The sequence below is a fragment of the Phodopus roborovskii genome, unplaced genomic scaffold (genome assembly GCF_943737965.1).
Source record: "Phodopus roborovskii unplaced genomic scaffold, PHOROB, whole genome shotgun sequence".
NCBI lineage: Eukaryota > Metazoa > Chordata > Mammalia > Rodentia > Cricetidae > Phodopus > Phodopus roborovskii.
Genome location: NW_026126418.1, coordinates 19,729,831 through 19,747,484, shown reverse-complemented (window position 1 = coordinate 19,747,484; position 17,654 = coordinate 19,729,831). Strand labels below are relative to the sequence as shown.

Genomic DNA, 17,654 nt, shown 5'->3' with positions numbered 1-17,654 from the left:
TATGCTTCCAGCAGGAAAAGCAGAGCTCATTTATCTCCAAGGAGTTTATAAACTTGATGATTTTGTTATATGAAAGATATTATAGAATGTTCATACGCAAATGAAATTTTAGCATTGAAACTGCATTGAGAGTATGTAGCATAGTACAATTAAGGTTCTCCCTCAGAAACTTTTCTTAGCTAAAATTGCTCATGTTTCAGTAATTTACTTTCTTATGGGTTTGAGTTTTCAGTTCTTATTTTCCCCAAACCAAAGTGTAATAAAGGACAAATTCTGTGATAGATTAATGTAACATTTAGGTATAAAGTATCACTGTATTATACGTAGCATTGTTGTTTCTACCTTTTCCCACTAACAATATATTGAATTTCAATATTTGAAGTAAATTACTGCAACATAAACAATCCTATCCAAAGACTTAGAATGTATTTTAAGAGGTGTAGAGTGCTGGTACGTATAGTCCTAAATTTTGATACTGAGGGTAGGATGGATATGCATGCTTATAGCTATGATTGTACACATAACTTCTTTATGTTTTCAAATTACCTATATTTGCTTCATAGGAGTTAGGGAAATATCAATTTTATCATTGCTAATGACTTGTCATGATAGTCTTGAACTGTAACTTAGTAGCTGTGTGTGTGTGTGTGTGTGTGTGTGTGTGTGTGTGTGTGTGTGATGATCATGCTAAGGAATCTCTTCAGTATATATTATTTCTGTTTCTATTTTAGAGAAAAAATATTGACCAAACATGTAACCTAATTTCCATCTTTTCATTTTTCAGCTAGGTATAGCTTTGATACTAAATTTTATGCATACAAAGTTGTTTGCAGTACTAAAAATTTTCTATTTAAAACTTCAGCCAATCGATTTTTTCTCTTCATCTTTAAAAAATGTTCCTCTGCTTTTTGGTGGACTGATGATGGTAAATAGTTGTTAAAGAAATGGTAATTGTATACTCTAGTTGTATCACCACCGATTCTCTTCCTTGTTTCAAACCTGTGCAGATGCAAGCAAATCTACATGTGTGCATGTACACACACACACAGTATGAAAGTAAGAAGGGGACATCTTGGAAAAGAGAAAGAAATGATTAAGAGAGTGAGGGGAATACAAGATAATAATGGCTGTGAAAGTGATTAAAATTCATTATGTACATTTGTGAAATCATCAAAGAATAAAAAGAATCATCACAGAAATTGTTGTACTAGATCAAGATATGAGCTCATATATTATTCGCACTTTGACTACTGTCTTGTTATATCACTGCACTTAAAGGTGAATCACTTATTACTCTTAGAGTACCCTAATGATCCCTTCTATTGATTATCATATTCTGGCACACATCATGTCTTTGTATTACCACTTATTTCCTTGAACTAATGAAGCTCTCCAATAGTCAGATTAGTACCTTAAAAAGAACATTAAATGGACGAATAATGTTTAATATGGTAATTATTGAAGCTGGTTGAGCCATATGTAAAGATATATTTTAAAATACAAAATCATAATTTAGTTATCTGAAATGGTTTGAATCATAAATCTCCACAAAAAACATATGCAAATAATTTTACCATCAACTGTTGGCATTGTTACTGTGGTGTGCCTTCAAATGGGACATTTTATTCCCAGTTCCTTCCTCACTCCACTTGCTTCCATTGAACCCTTCCCACAATTATGTTCACTATAGGCACACAGAAATATTCCCAAAGAATCATGCACTAAGACCTCTGAGAGTATAATTTATTATTTTGAAATTTTGAAAATTAATATATAGTCAATTTATTTAAAATCATTTCCTCTATTCAGCATGGGAGTGAACTCAGATAATAAATTTACTCTTGTAGCTCTTCCTTTCAATTAATTGAGACTTACATGTCTGTCTATACTGTGAAAATGACAAATTTTCATATTTTAGTGAGCAGATAATATTTTATTACTTCACACATACTATGTTGTATTCATGCATTGATAAACAGTTCCAAACAGTTCATTATTTCCTTGCCTTTGAAGAGAGCTGAAATAATTATCCATATTGATATTTTTCCTTTGAGTCTATGACCAACTGTAGGTTAGGTTATATGGTCATTTAATATGTAATTTTTGAAGAACATACCGGCAGATTCCCATAAAGTCCATAGTCCATTCAATTTTAATTTGTTTTGTTTTGTTTTGTTTTTTGGACAAAAGATGTAATGGCTTAAAGGAGCTAGAGAGATGAATATTGTTCAAAAAGCTAAAGCAGTAGTCAGAAATTATAAGTAATTTCTGGCTTTGTATTGCATAGCAGGATGTCTGCAGTCATTCATAATTATGTCATGAAATATCTTCAAAAATTTTTGAATGTTTCAGCTCAGAGAAAAGGCAATGTTTCAGGTGACAGTTGTGATAAGTATGCTGCTTTGATGACTACACAATTCAAGCATATCAAATTATTATAATCAACTCTACATCATACAATGTAAGATTTTTAACATAATAATAATAGATCAGAAAACAAAAGAATATGTCATGAGAAAATTTCCTGACATTATTCAGCCAGATTTTGTTTTGGTTAAGTGTTGCCTATGGGCTAAAACTGGATTACTGTTCATTCTGTTTTTATTCAGCCTGGATATTAAGTAGATATTTAAATGTTTGGAAAGGAATATAGTATTTAACATCATATGGAAATTATATAAAATTTGAATTTTAATATCAAAATTTTTTAAAATTTAAATTCACAAAATATATAGTTCAATATGATAAAAATATCATCACATTAATCTCTAACATCCAAACTTAATCATATCTGTTTTAAGACAATGAATGTAAAATGACTTAAGCCCATACAGTTTTCAAAGATGCTTAAATTGTTCCTTTTTTTATAACATCACCTAAGACCTTGAACAAGGCTATCAAGACCCAATAAAACAAATACAGCCTGTTTTCTCGCATGTGTAAATTCTAGTTTTGTGTGTTTAACAGGAGTGTATTGGTAAACTAGGAAACTAATGAGTTCTCATTAGGAGACCTGCATATCATAAAACAAAATGAAAATAGAAAGGGGGATTTCTGGGAACAGATAAGCATGGAAGCAGGCATAGAGTTCAAGAAAATGTATGGGCAGAATGAAAGGTGGGTTAATAAAAATGAAAGACACATGTAAAAGACATACGGAAGCTTACTCTATTGAAGCACACTTTAAATATATTTGGAGCAGATAGAATATTTGGATATTGTGTTTAAAGATTAATGTAGAAGGGAGGCAAGGAGGAATAGTACAAGGTAAGTGGTATGTTAAATAAAACTAACCATGTTTGGACAAGCCTATGAAAACCTATTAGTTTTTAAACTAATTAAAATCATGATTCTAAAAATGTAGTTTGTACACATGCCCTTCCATGAGAATAATGTTATTGCTAGAAGGCATGAATTATTAAATTCTTACAAGTATGAGCTACTTCATTATCTGTTTAAGGAGGTTTTGGGTTACTGTCCCTTGAGTACTCCCAAACAGAGCTCAACTGTTAGATTCTTGACAGCTACAATACTGGCTACTTAGTTTTAAGACACTCTATTTTATATCTACTCTACAGCAATATCTTCTTTTTTCAAGAATTAAATATTTTTATTGGTTCCATAACAACAAAATCACCACATAGAAGGCAATAGTGGGACTAGAGATATTGGTTAGGTGGTTAAAGCACTGACTGCCCTTTCAGAGACACATGTTTAATTCCTACTACCCACAAGGCACTTAACGATTCAGGGAATCTTGCACCTTCTCCAGTCTTCCACAGGAACCAGGCATTCACATGGTACAGGGATATAACTGCACACAAAATCCCATCCAAAAAAAAATAAGTAAGTACATATCTTTAAAAGATTCCATTAGGTGGACATCCTGGGAAAAAAAAACACACCCTAAACCTAGCAAAGCTACATAGGTATTTGACTCATGTGTGGTCCAATGCCATAAGATGGTTAAAGAATAAACCAAAATGCAAAAGAAAGAAGGAAAACAGCCCCTCCTCAAGGTAAAATTTTACATGAAATTTAAAAGCACAAAATATAAAAATAAACAAATAAAAATGTAAAGTACAAGAAAATAATTTATAAATTCATCAAATGGTAAAGATATAGCTATGTTACAGACACTTTTTTTGAAAGCAAGTTACAACTTCAGTTATCATGTTTTGCAGTTTTGTGATATTTAAATTACTGATGTATATTATCATTGGAACAACTCAGACCACCCGAACATGGGTCTCAGCTGTAAGACCTGGGCAGTCTAAGGAACCTCTAACAGTGGAACTAGGATGTATCCCTGGTGCACAAAAAGACCTTTGGAGAACATTCCCCATGGAGGGATACTCCTTTAATCTAGGGGTAGGAGGGAGGGCCTAGTCCTTATTCAAAATGACTTGACAGATTTAGATGACCCCTCCAGGAAGGCATCACCCTACATGTGGAGTGGGGGGTGTGGAATGGGATGGGAAGGTAGTCAAGGGGTATGAGAGGGTGGAAGAGAGAGAGGGAGGGACAGAGAGGGAACTGGAATCAATATGTTAAATAAGAAAAATAAACAAATAATTAAAAACAAAAAACAAAAAAAAATTAAAAACTTTTTGAAATCTCTACTTTGCTTAGGTATTTGAGACATAAGACTTCAGTTTTTTTGAGATATGTAACAGAGAGAAATAAAATCTGAAAAAACTGATTTTTAGATTTATACAATGAAAATGACAGTTTGTAAAGGGATGTGTTAATTGGTTCAGTGATATTTTTTATAGAACGATAGACCTAAAGGAAATATGATAGAAGATAGATAGGTAAATGATAGATAGATAGATAGAAAGATAGAAAGATAGATAATGTATAGAGAAATAGATACCTAGATAGATAGGCACAAGATTATAGGTGTTTCCTCATGTAACAATTGGGTGACATATTCTAAAAGATAGCAAAGTATGTTACTTGCAAAGAAATATCATATGCATTGGTAGATGATGATTTTATTCAATGTAAGTTGAACATCCTGTGAGCTCAAAACTCTTCCAATGTTAGGCTGAAGAGTTGAAAACTGAGGCAGATAAGGATGAGCTTCCATAAGTCTAGAGTCAAAAGGTTTCAAAACGAAGATCTGATGCCTGAGGGGATGCATATGCTTCTGCTCAAAGAGACAAGAGAAAATCACCCTTCACTGAATTATTTGTTATGTGTGTGTCTTCAATAGATCAGGTTATGCTTGCCACCCATTAATGAAGGTTGAATCTTCTGCAGGTTTTAAGTGCTAATCACTTCTAGAAACACACTAATGGACATACCTAGAAATAAAGTGTTACCAGTTATGTACACATTGTATAATCCACTTGGCACATAAAGTTAATTGCTACATAAAGTGATTTTAGAAAGTAATAACTATTGTTGCTGTGAGAGGTACAGTTAAAATTGGTACTAGCATACATGGTACAGATATGTAGCAAGGAGTTACATAGCATCATGAAATATCCAAGGGAGTGTAGAGATTTTAGAGGTTAAAAAAACTTGCTTCTCTGGCATACAAACTTATTGCGGTAAATAAGGATCAGGATAAACAAATAGGCCGAATAGATGTTTATTCAGGGAGAAATAACTTACAACCTAGACAGATGAACACCAGGAAATTCAACCCGATCCTCTCCTGTCCAAGTCATGCCAGAAAGAGAGCGCCTTCCTGGCCCCCTCCGACCTCCTTCCTCAGGTCACCTCCGCCCATCGCTCCACCCCCCAATGGGCGTGGTCAGTGCTATAGAAGGACTACCTCACTACAATTCCCCTTTTAGTCTAAAGAAAAGATTTAGGCTTAATACAAAACTATATACAAAACAGTGAATAACAAGTGTGCTCTAAGAAAAGGAAAATCGAGAACAAAATGACCTACATATCTAGTCCTAGGGTGAGGGCATAATGGAGTTTACAATAGAGTTGTCCTAAGCTGGAAAACGTAAGTCTAGTACCTAATATATCTAACTAGGAAGAGAGAATAATAGTTGTGATAGTTTAATCTTCAACCTCATCAAGACCTGAGAAGGAAATTAACAATACTAGAGTAGACAGGAAATGCGGATGGACAACTTCCAAAAGGTGCAGCAAGGACAGAAACAGCAAGCCACCTGAACAGTCACCCTAGGTCTCACAGCGACGTTGGTACACCCAGATTTGGCTAAGGCCAAGAGAACTTGACAGACCACAACAACAGCAGGGAAATAGAATGGCTGTCTTACCCTGACTTGGCAAGGTCAAGCAGTCTTCTATATTTGTCTCCTGCAAGCACATAGGACTGCATGTCCAAATCAGTGGTCAAGGTGGGGGCAATTCTATGCCCAACAGGCCATTAGCTGAGGCGAGATTGAACTCCAGCAGGAGCAACATCAGTGTCCAACATATTTTCGGGAAAGTGCACGGTGCTGTCAGGAGCAACAGTGTCTCATGTCAATGGAGTACTAATATTAAAACATTTAAATGCCATGTTCTGCATGTCTATGAAGTGATTGAAGATTAAGCATCTATATCTGACTAATCTCATAGGTACAGGAAATGTGAGTGAAGATAATCTGTAATACTCGGGAACTTAGCTAAAAGACTGATTAAAACTTTCCTGAGTAAAGCAGGAACAAATACTTAAACAATATAACTATTTACATATACCTACATGTAAATCCCTAAAATAGAGGTAGAGTATAAGTGTCAAGACAAGAGGTAGAACTATAAAGGGCAGCAAGATAAATATCCCAAATTGTATCAATATACAAAATGTCTTGAATACAGGAAAAGTATACATACATAGAATATGGTAAAAAATAATGTGCATAAAATATTATAAGTGGAAACATTTAACACAATATAACAAAATATAAACTTAATTTTACATAGCTTACCACATAGGAATACATAACAATGTAAGCTGATAAGTCAGAGAATCTACCACTCTTCTACCTTTCAATCATGCATAATATGTACATAATGAACTTACATCCATGCAGGCAAACCATTTATATGCAAAAAAAGAAAAAGAAATAAATACTAAAAAGGGTTACCTAGAAGATTATATATTTGGTTCATAAGTTATCTTTTTCTAATGTACTAAACATAAGAGAAAGTAGAAAGTCAGAAGCTAGATTTACTGACTGTGTAATAGCTTTCTGTTCATTGACATCAGAGCTATACCTAGAGTCAATAATAATTTATTAACTCTTTCTCTCTCTCCCTGTGTGTGTGTGTGTGTGTGTATGTGTGTGTGTGAGTGTGTATGCATGTTCATGTGTGAATACAGGTATTCCTGTTCCATGACATCTATGTGGAAGTCAGAGAACAACCTCTAGTGTTGGCTGTCACCTACTACTTTGTTTGGGATAAGATCTCCTACTGTTAATCATTACCTAAACCATGTTAATTAGCTTATAAGCTTCTGAGATTCTTTTGTTTTAGTGTCCCATGCCCATTACCATGTTCAAATTTAAGTGGGAATTGTGAATTCAAAATCATAACTTATATTTGCATGGCAAGCATTTTATTGACTAAACCATCCTCTAGAAATCTATCTTTATCTGTTGTCTATCTATCTATCTATCTATCTATCTATCTATCTATCTATCTACCTACCTACCTACCTTCTATCTTCATCTTCTATCATCTATCATCAATAAATCTGTCTGTATGCCTATTATCTATCATTTATCAATCATTTATCTTTTTCTCTACCTCTCTCCCCTTGTGTTCATCATGCTAGAGAACCCTAACATGTATATAGCAAATGGGAAGACTTTACTCATCAGAAGTATGATAAAAATGAATTTATTTCAGAGATAAAAAATACATGTCTGTATATTGCATTGGTCATACTCAGGACATTCCTTTCTTGAGGTGCCTTAAAGGTACTGCATAACATTTTCCAAAGGCTTTCTTCAGAGCATTTTTTACCTCTTGGTTTCTTAAGCTGTAGATCATAGGATTGAGCATAGGGATAATAATTGTGTAAAATACTGAGGCCATTTTGTCAGTGTCGAGGGAATGGCTTGATTTTGGCTGCAGATACATGAAGATGAGTGTCCCATAGAATATAGTCACAGCAGTGAGATGAGAAACACATGTTGAGAAGGCTTTATATCTCCCTTCTGTAGACTGGATTCTCAAGATAGCAGCCACAATGTATAAGTAAGAAATTAGGACAGTGGTCAAAGAACTGATCATGTTGAATCCAGCAAAGATAAATATCAGAATTTCCTTGATGCTGGTGTCTGAACAGGAAAGAGCCATCAAAGGGACATCATCACAATAAAAGTGATTGATTACATTGGGACCACAGTAAATAAGTTGGAAAGTAACTATTGTGTGGAGCAAAGCCACAGCAAAGCTGTAAAAGTAGGGACCCATTACAAGCCAAAAGCATATCTTCTGGGACATGACAACCATATACAGAAGAGGATTACAAATGGCCACATAGCGATCATATGCCATTACTGCAAGAAGGAACATCTCTGAAATCAAGAAGTTCAGGAACAAACCAAGCTGAGTTGCACATGCATAGAAAGATATAGACCTTCTATGAGTGAGGAGGGTCTCTAGGAACTTGGGGGCTACTGAAGAGGAATAGCAAAGGTCCACAAAGGCCAGATTACTGAGGAAGAAGTACATGGGGGTGTGAAGTCGAGAATCCAACCTGATTAATGAAATCATTCCAACATTACCTAACAAAGTTAGACTGTAAACCATGAGAATGAGTAGAAAGAGAATGATTTCTATCTCTCTATGGACCACAAACCCTAAAAGAATGAATTCTGTCACTATAGTGTTATTCCTTTCAGACATTTCTTCTAGAATGAATTCTGTCAAAACAGTGTCATTTCTTTCAGACATTTCTTCAAGTGTTAACAGCTGAAAAGCAAAAACAAAATAAGACTAAGACAAATTATTGGGGGGTACAAAGACATTGTGATAAAATGTGTTATGGTTAGTGGGACAGTGTTGTTCAATACAGTAGCATAACAAATATATCAATTTTCAACTCTCCCAATGGCTTCTAATTTTCTAATGCAAAATAAGGCAAATTTTAAAAACAGAAAGAAACCAAGTGGGCTGTAGTTATTGTTCAATAGTTAATTATTTCCCTAGCATATAGTATTTCTCATTCATAATCTATTGTCTATTACACAACATTCTACTAGTTCAGTGCGGGTGGTCTAAAAATTCATTATTTTTATTTACCTTCTTCCTTTTAAACCTAAACTTAATAATATTTTTACCCAATATAGTCTTAAAAATCTAGACACCAAGCACTATTTTGTTACATACAAATATAAATGTCTATGTATGTATGTATGTATCTATCTATCTATCTATCTGCCACCAGAAATTTTCTTTATCATCCATCTAATTTGTAATTGATAGTGCCAAAGCCCATTTTGTAAGAAAGGTGTTAGAATGGAGCTGATGAATTCACCTTGGAAATTAAAACAATTTTATTAACTCATATATGCATTTTGGGAGATAAATGGAATAGGAACTCAGACAAAGATTAATACTGGTCAGTATTGGTCCAATTTCAGATATGGCAATATAAAGACTGCACTTCCATTTCTGGTCCTCTGTGTCAAAACTCATTTTGGACGCTGTGAAGAAAATAATGGTGGCTGTATTGGCACAGGATACTTTCATTTAAAACTTCACCCAGATAAATCTTATTTTCCTTCCTGATATATCTGTAGTAAAAGAAAAAGAAAACACTTTTTTAAAAAATTCACATCTTGAAAAGATTACCATCATTTGTGTGTGTGTGTGTGTGTGTGTGTGTGTGTGTGTGTGTTTGTGTTTGTGTGTGAGTAAGGCCCCCATCAAAAGTCTCTATTTGACATATACTTTTTTTCTAACCATTCAACTTTTCACTTGCAAGAGCACAGCTGATCCAGTTCTGAGTAGGGAAATTAATGGAAGACTTGAGGGAGAGTTCTACTGCAACCACTCAGCAGAATATCTCTTCTTACCTGGCTATGGGAGAAATCTTGTCCTGAGTGTTGCCATTCTCTATAAGGCTCTTCTCTAAGTTACACAATGATGCTAGTGTCTATATGCCACTATGATGTTTTCTATTCAGTGTTAATTTCTAGTATTTTTAAACAGTAGTCTCCAAGGTCACTGGCTCTCCTGGGTCTAACTGGCATTTGGAAATTCTAAGGAGAAAATGAATGGCCTCTGAAGGCAAAGGTATCATGAGGTCATATTTGAACAATAATCCTCTCATCCACCATGGAGTAGCAGGATTTGCTTACATGTATGATTTATAATTTGTGCCAACAGCCTAAAACCAGGTTTGAATGAATGCTAAGCCATGGAAGCAGCACATCCCTTTCTAATGTAGGGACTTCGTTTTTTACCTTACTATCTTGCTTTGTTTCCACCTTAGTTAGAAGGTTTCAACTCAACAGTTTGTTTTAACAGCTCCTAACTTTGTGCTTTGTGTCTGTGAGTTAGGAATTTTTAAATAGACAATTTATTCAGTTTTCTTATACAAGTGAAAATAGTAAAAATTTTCTTTATTTATAGAACATATAGCTAACTATTTTAAGTATTTAATCTTAAAAATATTGTTTGAGAGCTTTATACATTAGCACTATATTTGCATCACATCCACCTATCTCATCCACTTAAAATCCTTACATGTCCTTTGCCTCCCAAGTATATTGCCTACAATTTAAAATTTTATTATATCTATATTCATACATTTGCAAATATATAAATATATTTAAGAATTTACTTTTAAAGATTTTCTTTCCTCATACTTGCAGTACTATCAGGGCAAACTTAAAGTGACTGCATAGATAACCATAATTCAGTTAATGAATTATGTAAGTTATCTGCGTTATTGACTCAAAATTGGAATGTAGACAATTTTTTATTTTACTAAAATAATTTAATAAAATCAACTATACACTTATATGCATTTAACAATGATTAATAAAAATAGAGATCTTGAATTTAAAAACACAAGTAAAGGTATATGGGAAGGTTTGTGGATAGGTAAAGGAAGTAAGATATGATATCATTTTATGATAATCTCCAAAAGCAATTACAATCAACTAGTTTAATCCATAAAGCTTTAAAAATGTTTGAATTTTAAAGACACTAATAGATATAAGAGTTTTTACCATTTGATTTTGCAATAATTTGTAAAAGAAAAAATATTTTATGACTTAAAGTATATGTAAGTTTATACTCCAAAAAAAAAAAAAAAACAGAGTAAAATATGTACAAACCATCCACTCATTGTAAATACCCAGCACTTAGGGATAACTAGGTCTTTATTACTATTTATTTTGACTTTAATGTAGTAATAAATGTAACATTTATTTATATGAGATTTTCTCTTAGTCTTTTAAATGAGTGATACTATCCAGCCCAATAACAAGAAAAACTTAATAATTTAGTGCTCTTATGGGATTCCTAGTGTGTGAATGAGTGGGTCGCTGATTCTTGTTCCTTCTCTTGCTTCTTTTCTTTCTGTTGGTGTGTCTTATTTTTTTGTCATAATTTATTTTGTTATATTTTTGCTGAAATTCTTAATTAGTTTATTAAATTAAATTTTGTTAAATTTATTTAATTTTTGTTACTCAACAAGTAGGTACAATACACATAAATTCTGAAGCATGTCCCTGCCCAGTGCCCTCCTCTGAATCTAGACTATCATGTTTTATCTGTCTTTTCTACTTCAATCCTTTTTGATGCATAGTGCATGGAAGCCTTATTGAGTAAAAATACTTTCTCTTAGCTCATATACTTTAATCTATTCTGTTGGACTTCTGGCTTATTATATATTCATCATATCCTCAATCCACCTGTGTGTCAACAGTTACACTGCTTATGCCCACGTATGTGTCCATGGATTTTTATTTTAAGAGCAATATCCTTGATAATCATTTGTATATTTTTAGTATAAAATTAAGTGATTGCTTTTGTCAGTGCAAATTTTTGATGTTTGTTTTGTTGACCCAGAGTAGACAGCAAAATTCTCACAAAGGCCTAAGATATACAAATTGTATGATATACAACTTGGCCTGTCCCCTTTTGATTTTCTGGTTTTCTTTTCTTTTCCTTTTTTTTTTTTTCTTTTCCTTTCTTTTCTTTCCTTTTCTTTTCTTTTCTTTCTTCCTTCCTTCCTTCCTTCCTTTCTTCCTTTCTTTTTTTATTTTAGGGCATTAAGTGTAGATGTTTTTATTTATTTATTTATACATATCTGTCCCTCCCTCATTTTCTCTCCCTCTCTAATTCCCTCCCATGACCCCAGTCCACCTTCCCATCCAACCCCCCCACCTTCCGCACTCCACAGGGAGAGTGATGCCTTCAAGGAGAGGTCAAAAAAAAATCTGTCAAGTCATTTGAAGTAGGGACTAGGACCTACTTCTTGCCTCTAGGCTAAGGGAGTATCTCTCCATGAGGGAAGTGCTCCCAAAGTCCTTTTGTGCACCAGGGATACATCCTGGTTCCACTGTTAGAGGTCCCTTAGACTGCCCAGGCCTTCTGAGTCCTATGTTCAGGGGGTCTGAGTCAGTCCCATGCTGGATTCCCAGCTATCAGTATGGGGGCCTGTTAGCTAATACATGCTCTAAACCTCCTATCACCTACACTACCCTCAAACTCAGGAGGACCATTCAGCCGCATGCATTTGGACTTTTTGCCCAACTGGGAAAGAATTTTCTTAGATACTCTTTGCTTTCATCTTTTTTTCCTTTTTCTTTATTATTTTTTTCTTATTTTACATATCAATCCCAGTTCCCTCTCCCTCCCTCCCTCTCATGTCCCAGACCCTTCTCACATCCCAGGAATTCCCCCCACCCCAACTGCCCAGAGAGGGTGATGCCTTCCAGGAGAGATCATAAAAATCTGTCAAGTCATTTAGAGAAGGGGCTATGTCCTCCCTCCTGCCTCTAGGCTAAGGGAGTATCTCTCCAGGGGGAATGTGCTCCAAAAGTCCTTCTCTGCACCTAGGCCTACTAAATGAGACCCATGTTCAAAGGGTCTGAGTCAGTCCAATGCTGGTTTCCCAACTATCAGTCTGGGAGGTCCATGAGCTCCCCATTGTGTTGGTTGTCTGTGTTGGTTTCTGTAGCCTGGTCTTGACCCCTTTTTTTCTTTTTTCTTTCTTTCTTTCTTTTTTTTTTTTCATTTTAAACAATGCTTTATTATCATACAGAAAAAAAGTATCATTGAAATTTCAGTAGCATACAACAGGAATTCGAAACTAGAAATTATGAAACTCAAACACTATCTTCTGCACACCAAACATTAAGAAACTTCAATTGCTTGAGATGTTAGAGTAGTGGAGAGATCTAAAGCACTCTGTTTGAAAACAACTATCTCCAGTTCAAAAAAATAAAAAATGTGTATAGTTTCCACATAGTGAAAATATGCAGCTTTAACTAGTAAAATTACTGAAAGAAGACATGCACGATAAGTGTGATATACGTGTCAGAGTATAAACAATTTATACTATATGCTTCTTTTTTTCCTCTATTTTTTAATTTAATTTATTACTTTACATGTCGATCTCAGTTCCTTCTTCCTCCCTCCCTCTCTCCTTCCCTCCCTCCCTCCCTCTCTGCCTCCCTCACTTTTACCCTCTCTGTCCTCTGGCATGCACCCTATCCAATTCCATATGTAGGGGAATGCAATCCAGTTGTGGTCATGTAGATCTGACAGGTCGTTTAAAGCAGGGACTAGGACTTCTCTCCTTTCTCCTAAGGCAGTTATCCCTCCATGGGGGATGTGTTCCCAAGGTCCTTTTGTGCACCAAGGATACATCCTGGCTCCACTGTCTGAGGTCCCTTAGACTGCTCAGTCCTTCTGACAGAGACCCATATTCAGGGGGGCTGGAGTCAGTCTCATGCTGGCTTCCCAGCTATCAGTCTGGGGGCCTGTCAGCTCCTCCTTGTTCATGTCAGCTGTCTCTATGTGTTTCCTCAACCTGGTCTTTTCCTCTCTGCATCTGGATTCAAGTTTAACTCAGTGTTTAGTTATGGGTGTTTGCTTCTGTTTCCAACAGGTATTAGATGAGGGCTACATGGATAGAGACCTACAAGACTGCCACCAACTAACAATTTGAGCTTCCATGGAAAGGCTACCATAAATGCCCTTCCCGGATAGTGAGATCAACAATTGACCCCTTTTTTTCAACTGACATTTACTAAATGGTGTTTAAGTGCTCACTTTAGTTTTTAGGGAATCTGAATTTTGCATCACCATGGGTACTTAATCAAAGATTCGGTTTTTATTTCAATTTTCTTCATACAATTTGCTATTACTGGGACTTTATTTAGTGATTAGCTTACTTTAGGACAGCATTTATTTAAAATATCAATAAACTACAAGTTCCAAATAGTAACCAATGACCTTGAGACACAGTAGTCAGCAAATACAGATAAAATCAACAATTTTAAATGGTATGTGTTAGTGGGGCTATGTGGTATAAATGCACATTGAAACATATTTTACTGAAACATATTTTACAAAACTATATTCAATTATGAAGAAAATCTATGACTGTGGGAGAAGTGATAGCATAGGAAAATACTCTAAAATAGAAATTGTCATTTTTTTAAAAATAAATATAAGGAAGGATTAAAGGAAACAATTTTGATTGCTAGTATACTTTTAGTGAATTTCTCTAGTTTCTTCATTGGTCCATTAACAGAAATTTTATTCATCATTGTGAACCATATTTTTAAGATTTTATAGAATTAATGTCTCTTGCCATGACTGAAACTATTTTCTTATATTATGCATTCTTGGAAAATGGAGTAAAATCGTTCATGTTTTATGATGCATCTATTTTATAAATTATATATTACATACTTGTATAAATGTATACATAATTTTAGAACATATAATTAAAAAGAAAAGCCACTGGCCATTTGATTTGAATTACATATTTGTAATTTATTTTGAAGGTAGAATTGACTTCTTTGACATATACTGTTAATTTGTTATTTATTTATATTCAAATGTCCTATACTAAATTTTCTCAATTATTTAATTTTATAGCAATTCTGTGATCCTTTTATTTTTATAAATGTATATGATATATATGAGGTTATGTACACATCCCATGTATGGGTACTATCTGAGTGAATGAGTATGTACATACAACTTGTGTTCATGTTTATACCAGATGTTGATACCCATTGTCTTCCTTGTTCCTTCTCTACTTAATTTACTAAAATGGAGTCTTTCTTTAGACTCCAAGCTCAAACTGAGCATAGTTCAGGTACCTGCTGTCTCTGCCTACTCAGTTCTGACATTGATGGGTCACCATGTCCACCACGGGACATTTACTCGAGGGTTGGAGATTTGAACCTAGTTCCTTAGCTTTGTAGCAATCACTTAATCACTCAACCATTTCCATAGCACCTACTCTTTCTTTCTTGTGTTATAATCAGTATGGTTTTGTGACAGTGATGCTAGATTAAACAACTACGTATGGGTGCATTTGTTCATATATATAAATATTTGCAATTGGCTTTATAATGTCATGTCATTATTTAAATAATTTTCATTGGCCCTTCTTGTATAATCTTCAGAAATAGTAGGAAACTGTCTTCTCTTTGCTAATGCTTTAGTCTTTTTACTTACATTTCCTTGCTAGCTTTCTGTCTCTTCTATATGCCTCCTGTTACATGCCACTCTCTCACAGACCCTTACACTAGAGATCAGTGAAAGAATTGTGATGATAAAATGAACTTCTGTATTTCAATTTCATTTACTTACAAGATAACCAAAATTTATTCACAACACATAAGCTTTACTATGTTGTGTTTTCTTATTGCAACTTTCCTATTTCTATATTGACTTTTATTTCTAATAAATAATCAAACAAATTAAATTTTGTCATTGAAACAATGTCTTCCCCTTCATATTTTGATTTAGGTTTTTTATTTTTATGTATCTTTATGTGCTTGTGTCTGTGTGTATGCATACATACATGTGTGCAGGTATCTACAGAGGCCAGAGTTGGTGTCAGATCTCCTGGAGCTTGGTACTGAAGCTGTGAGCCACCTTATGTGGATGCTGGCAACCAAACTCAGATCTGCAAGAGTAGCAAGTGCTCAGCCATCTCTCTAGATTCCCTTTCTTCCTCTTTTGCTCTTAATGTATTGGCTCATACCAATAAACAGTAAAAAGTCTATGAGAATGATCTTTATAATATAAATATGAAACAAATAGACACAATTTCTTGACAAAAAATGAAATTGTCACTATCTAATTCTATCATTTTACATTCTTAATGTCCATTTTCTTTGTGGCATATCTTTTCTGTTGATAGCCTCTAAACATTGTTGAACACGGAATTACAATTTCTAGTTTGAACCCCTGCTACAGTATTCAAGGCATGATGGTATTCTTTTCTGAGGCCTTTTCATGAATTGATTCAATGAACACACAACAGCTCCTGACTTCAGATCTCAATATTGACAAAATGTAACTGCATTTTCAGTTCTACATTTGCACATTTGTGTAACAGAGTAATTTCTAAACATAAATCGGTAATATCAATTACATCAAGGTAGACTGTACTGACTTCTGTTTATTCACTTTCCCTCTCATTTTAATCCAAATTCCAGTGTACATAGACTTCCCTTACTTAATTCTTATTATGACTACTTTCAGTGTCTTCTTGTATAATTTGGGGAGACTAAATGCCTGTATTTAGATATCCTTTGTGATGCTTTGCCTTGAGAAGAAGCATGCATTAAATTATTTCTTAATCATAAAATACCAAAATTTTCATCCTTCCCACTAGAACAAGTTTATATTAGCATTTTTGTTTGTCCATGGTGACATATGGAAACATAGGTGTTTGATGCTAATTTGTTTTCAGAAAATGATCGAGGAGTAGTCATAAACACCATATTTAAGTTCAGCTCATAATGCTATTATGCTTAAGCAGGAATTAATAATCAATTTAATCATTGCAGTTTGCAGACAGACTATCCCATCTCACATTGTTAAGATGTACATAAGTAAATTTGAGTTTTATTTCATATGTCTAAATCAATTGGGCCTTTAATGATTGACTTCTGATTTCTCTGTTGAGTAAAAGAGGGGCCATCTCTTAGTTTCCTTTAATGTATTTTGTCTTTCAGTAACTTTCAGCATAATGAATGTCAAATATTTTAATTAGGTTAGTAGGTTAGTAGTTACAGTTTCCCAATCAATAGGAAAAGTTTTAATAAATGGTCATGTTCTCTGATTATATGATGCTCTGCAACATCTCAAAACAACATTTAGAAATTCCTAAGTCCTTGCTGTTGTCCACACTGTGAAACATGAAAACAGAGAGCTTGATGATTCTAATTCTAGCCAGACTTCCAAAAATTCAGAGGACCTAAGATAGCAAACATAATGGCATTTTCTTTAAGTGCAGTTTTCATCTCTTGGTTCTAATTGAACAATTACTGATCATTTGGGGAAAGAAACTGAAGCCAGAGTTTGTTTCAGTGTTGGTGATGAAACCGTCTCTCTGGGTCTTATTATAAAACTCCTCATTGCAAAGAGAATTCCCTATACTACAGATTCAGTTTACTTGCTAATCAGTTTCCTGGGACCTTATTAGACTGAAGGGTTCTTTAGTTTTTTTCATGGGG

At 34.2% G+C, this 17,654-nt stretch overlaps 1 protein-coding gene across 1 annotated transcript; it reads right to left on the bottom strand.

The window, feature by feature from the left end:
- Nucleotides 1-7,866: 7,866 nt before the first annotated feature.
- Nucleotides 7,867-8,832, bottom strand: LOC127222077 (olfactory receptor 1038). Its single transcript, XM_051183983.1, has one exon. The coding sequence runs from the start codon at nt 8,830-8,832 to the stop codon at nt 7,867-7,869; it is 966 nt and encodes a 321-aa protein (XP_051039940.1).
- Between the last annotated feature and the right edge of the window lie 8,822 nt (nt 8,833-17,654).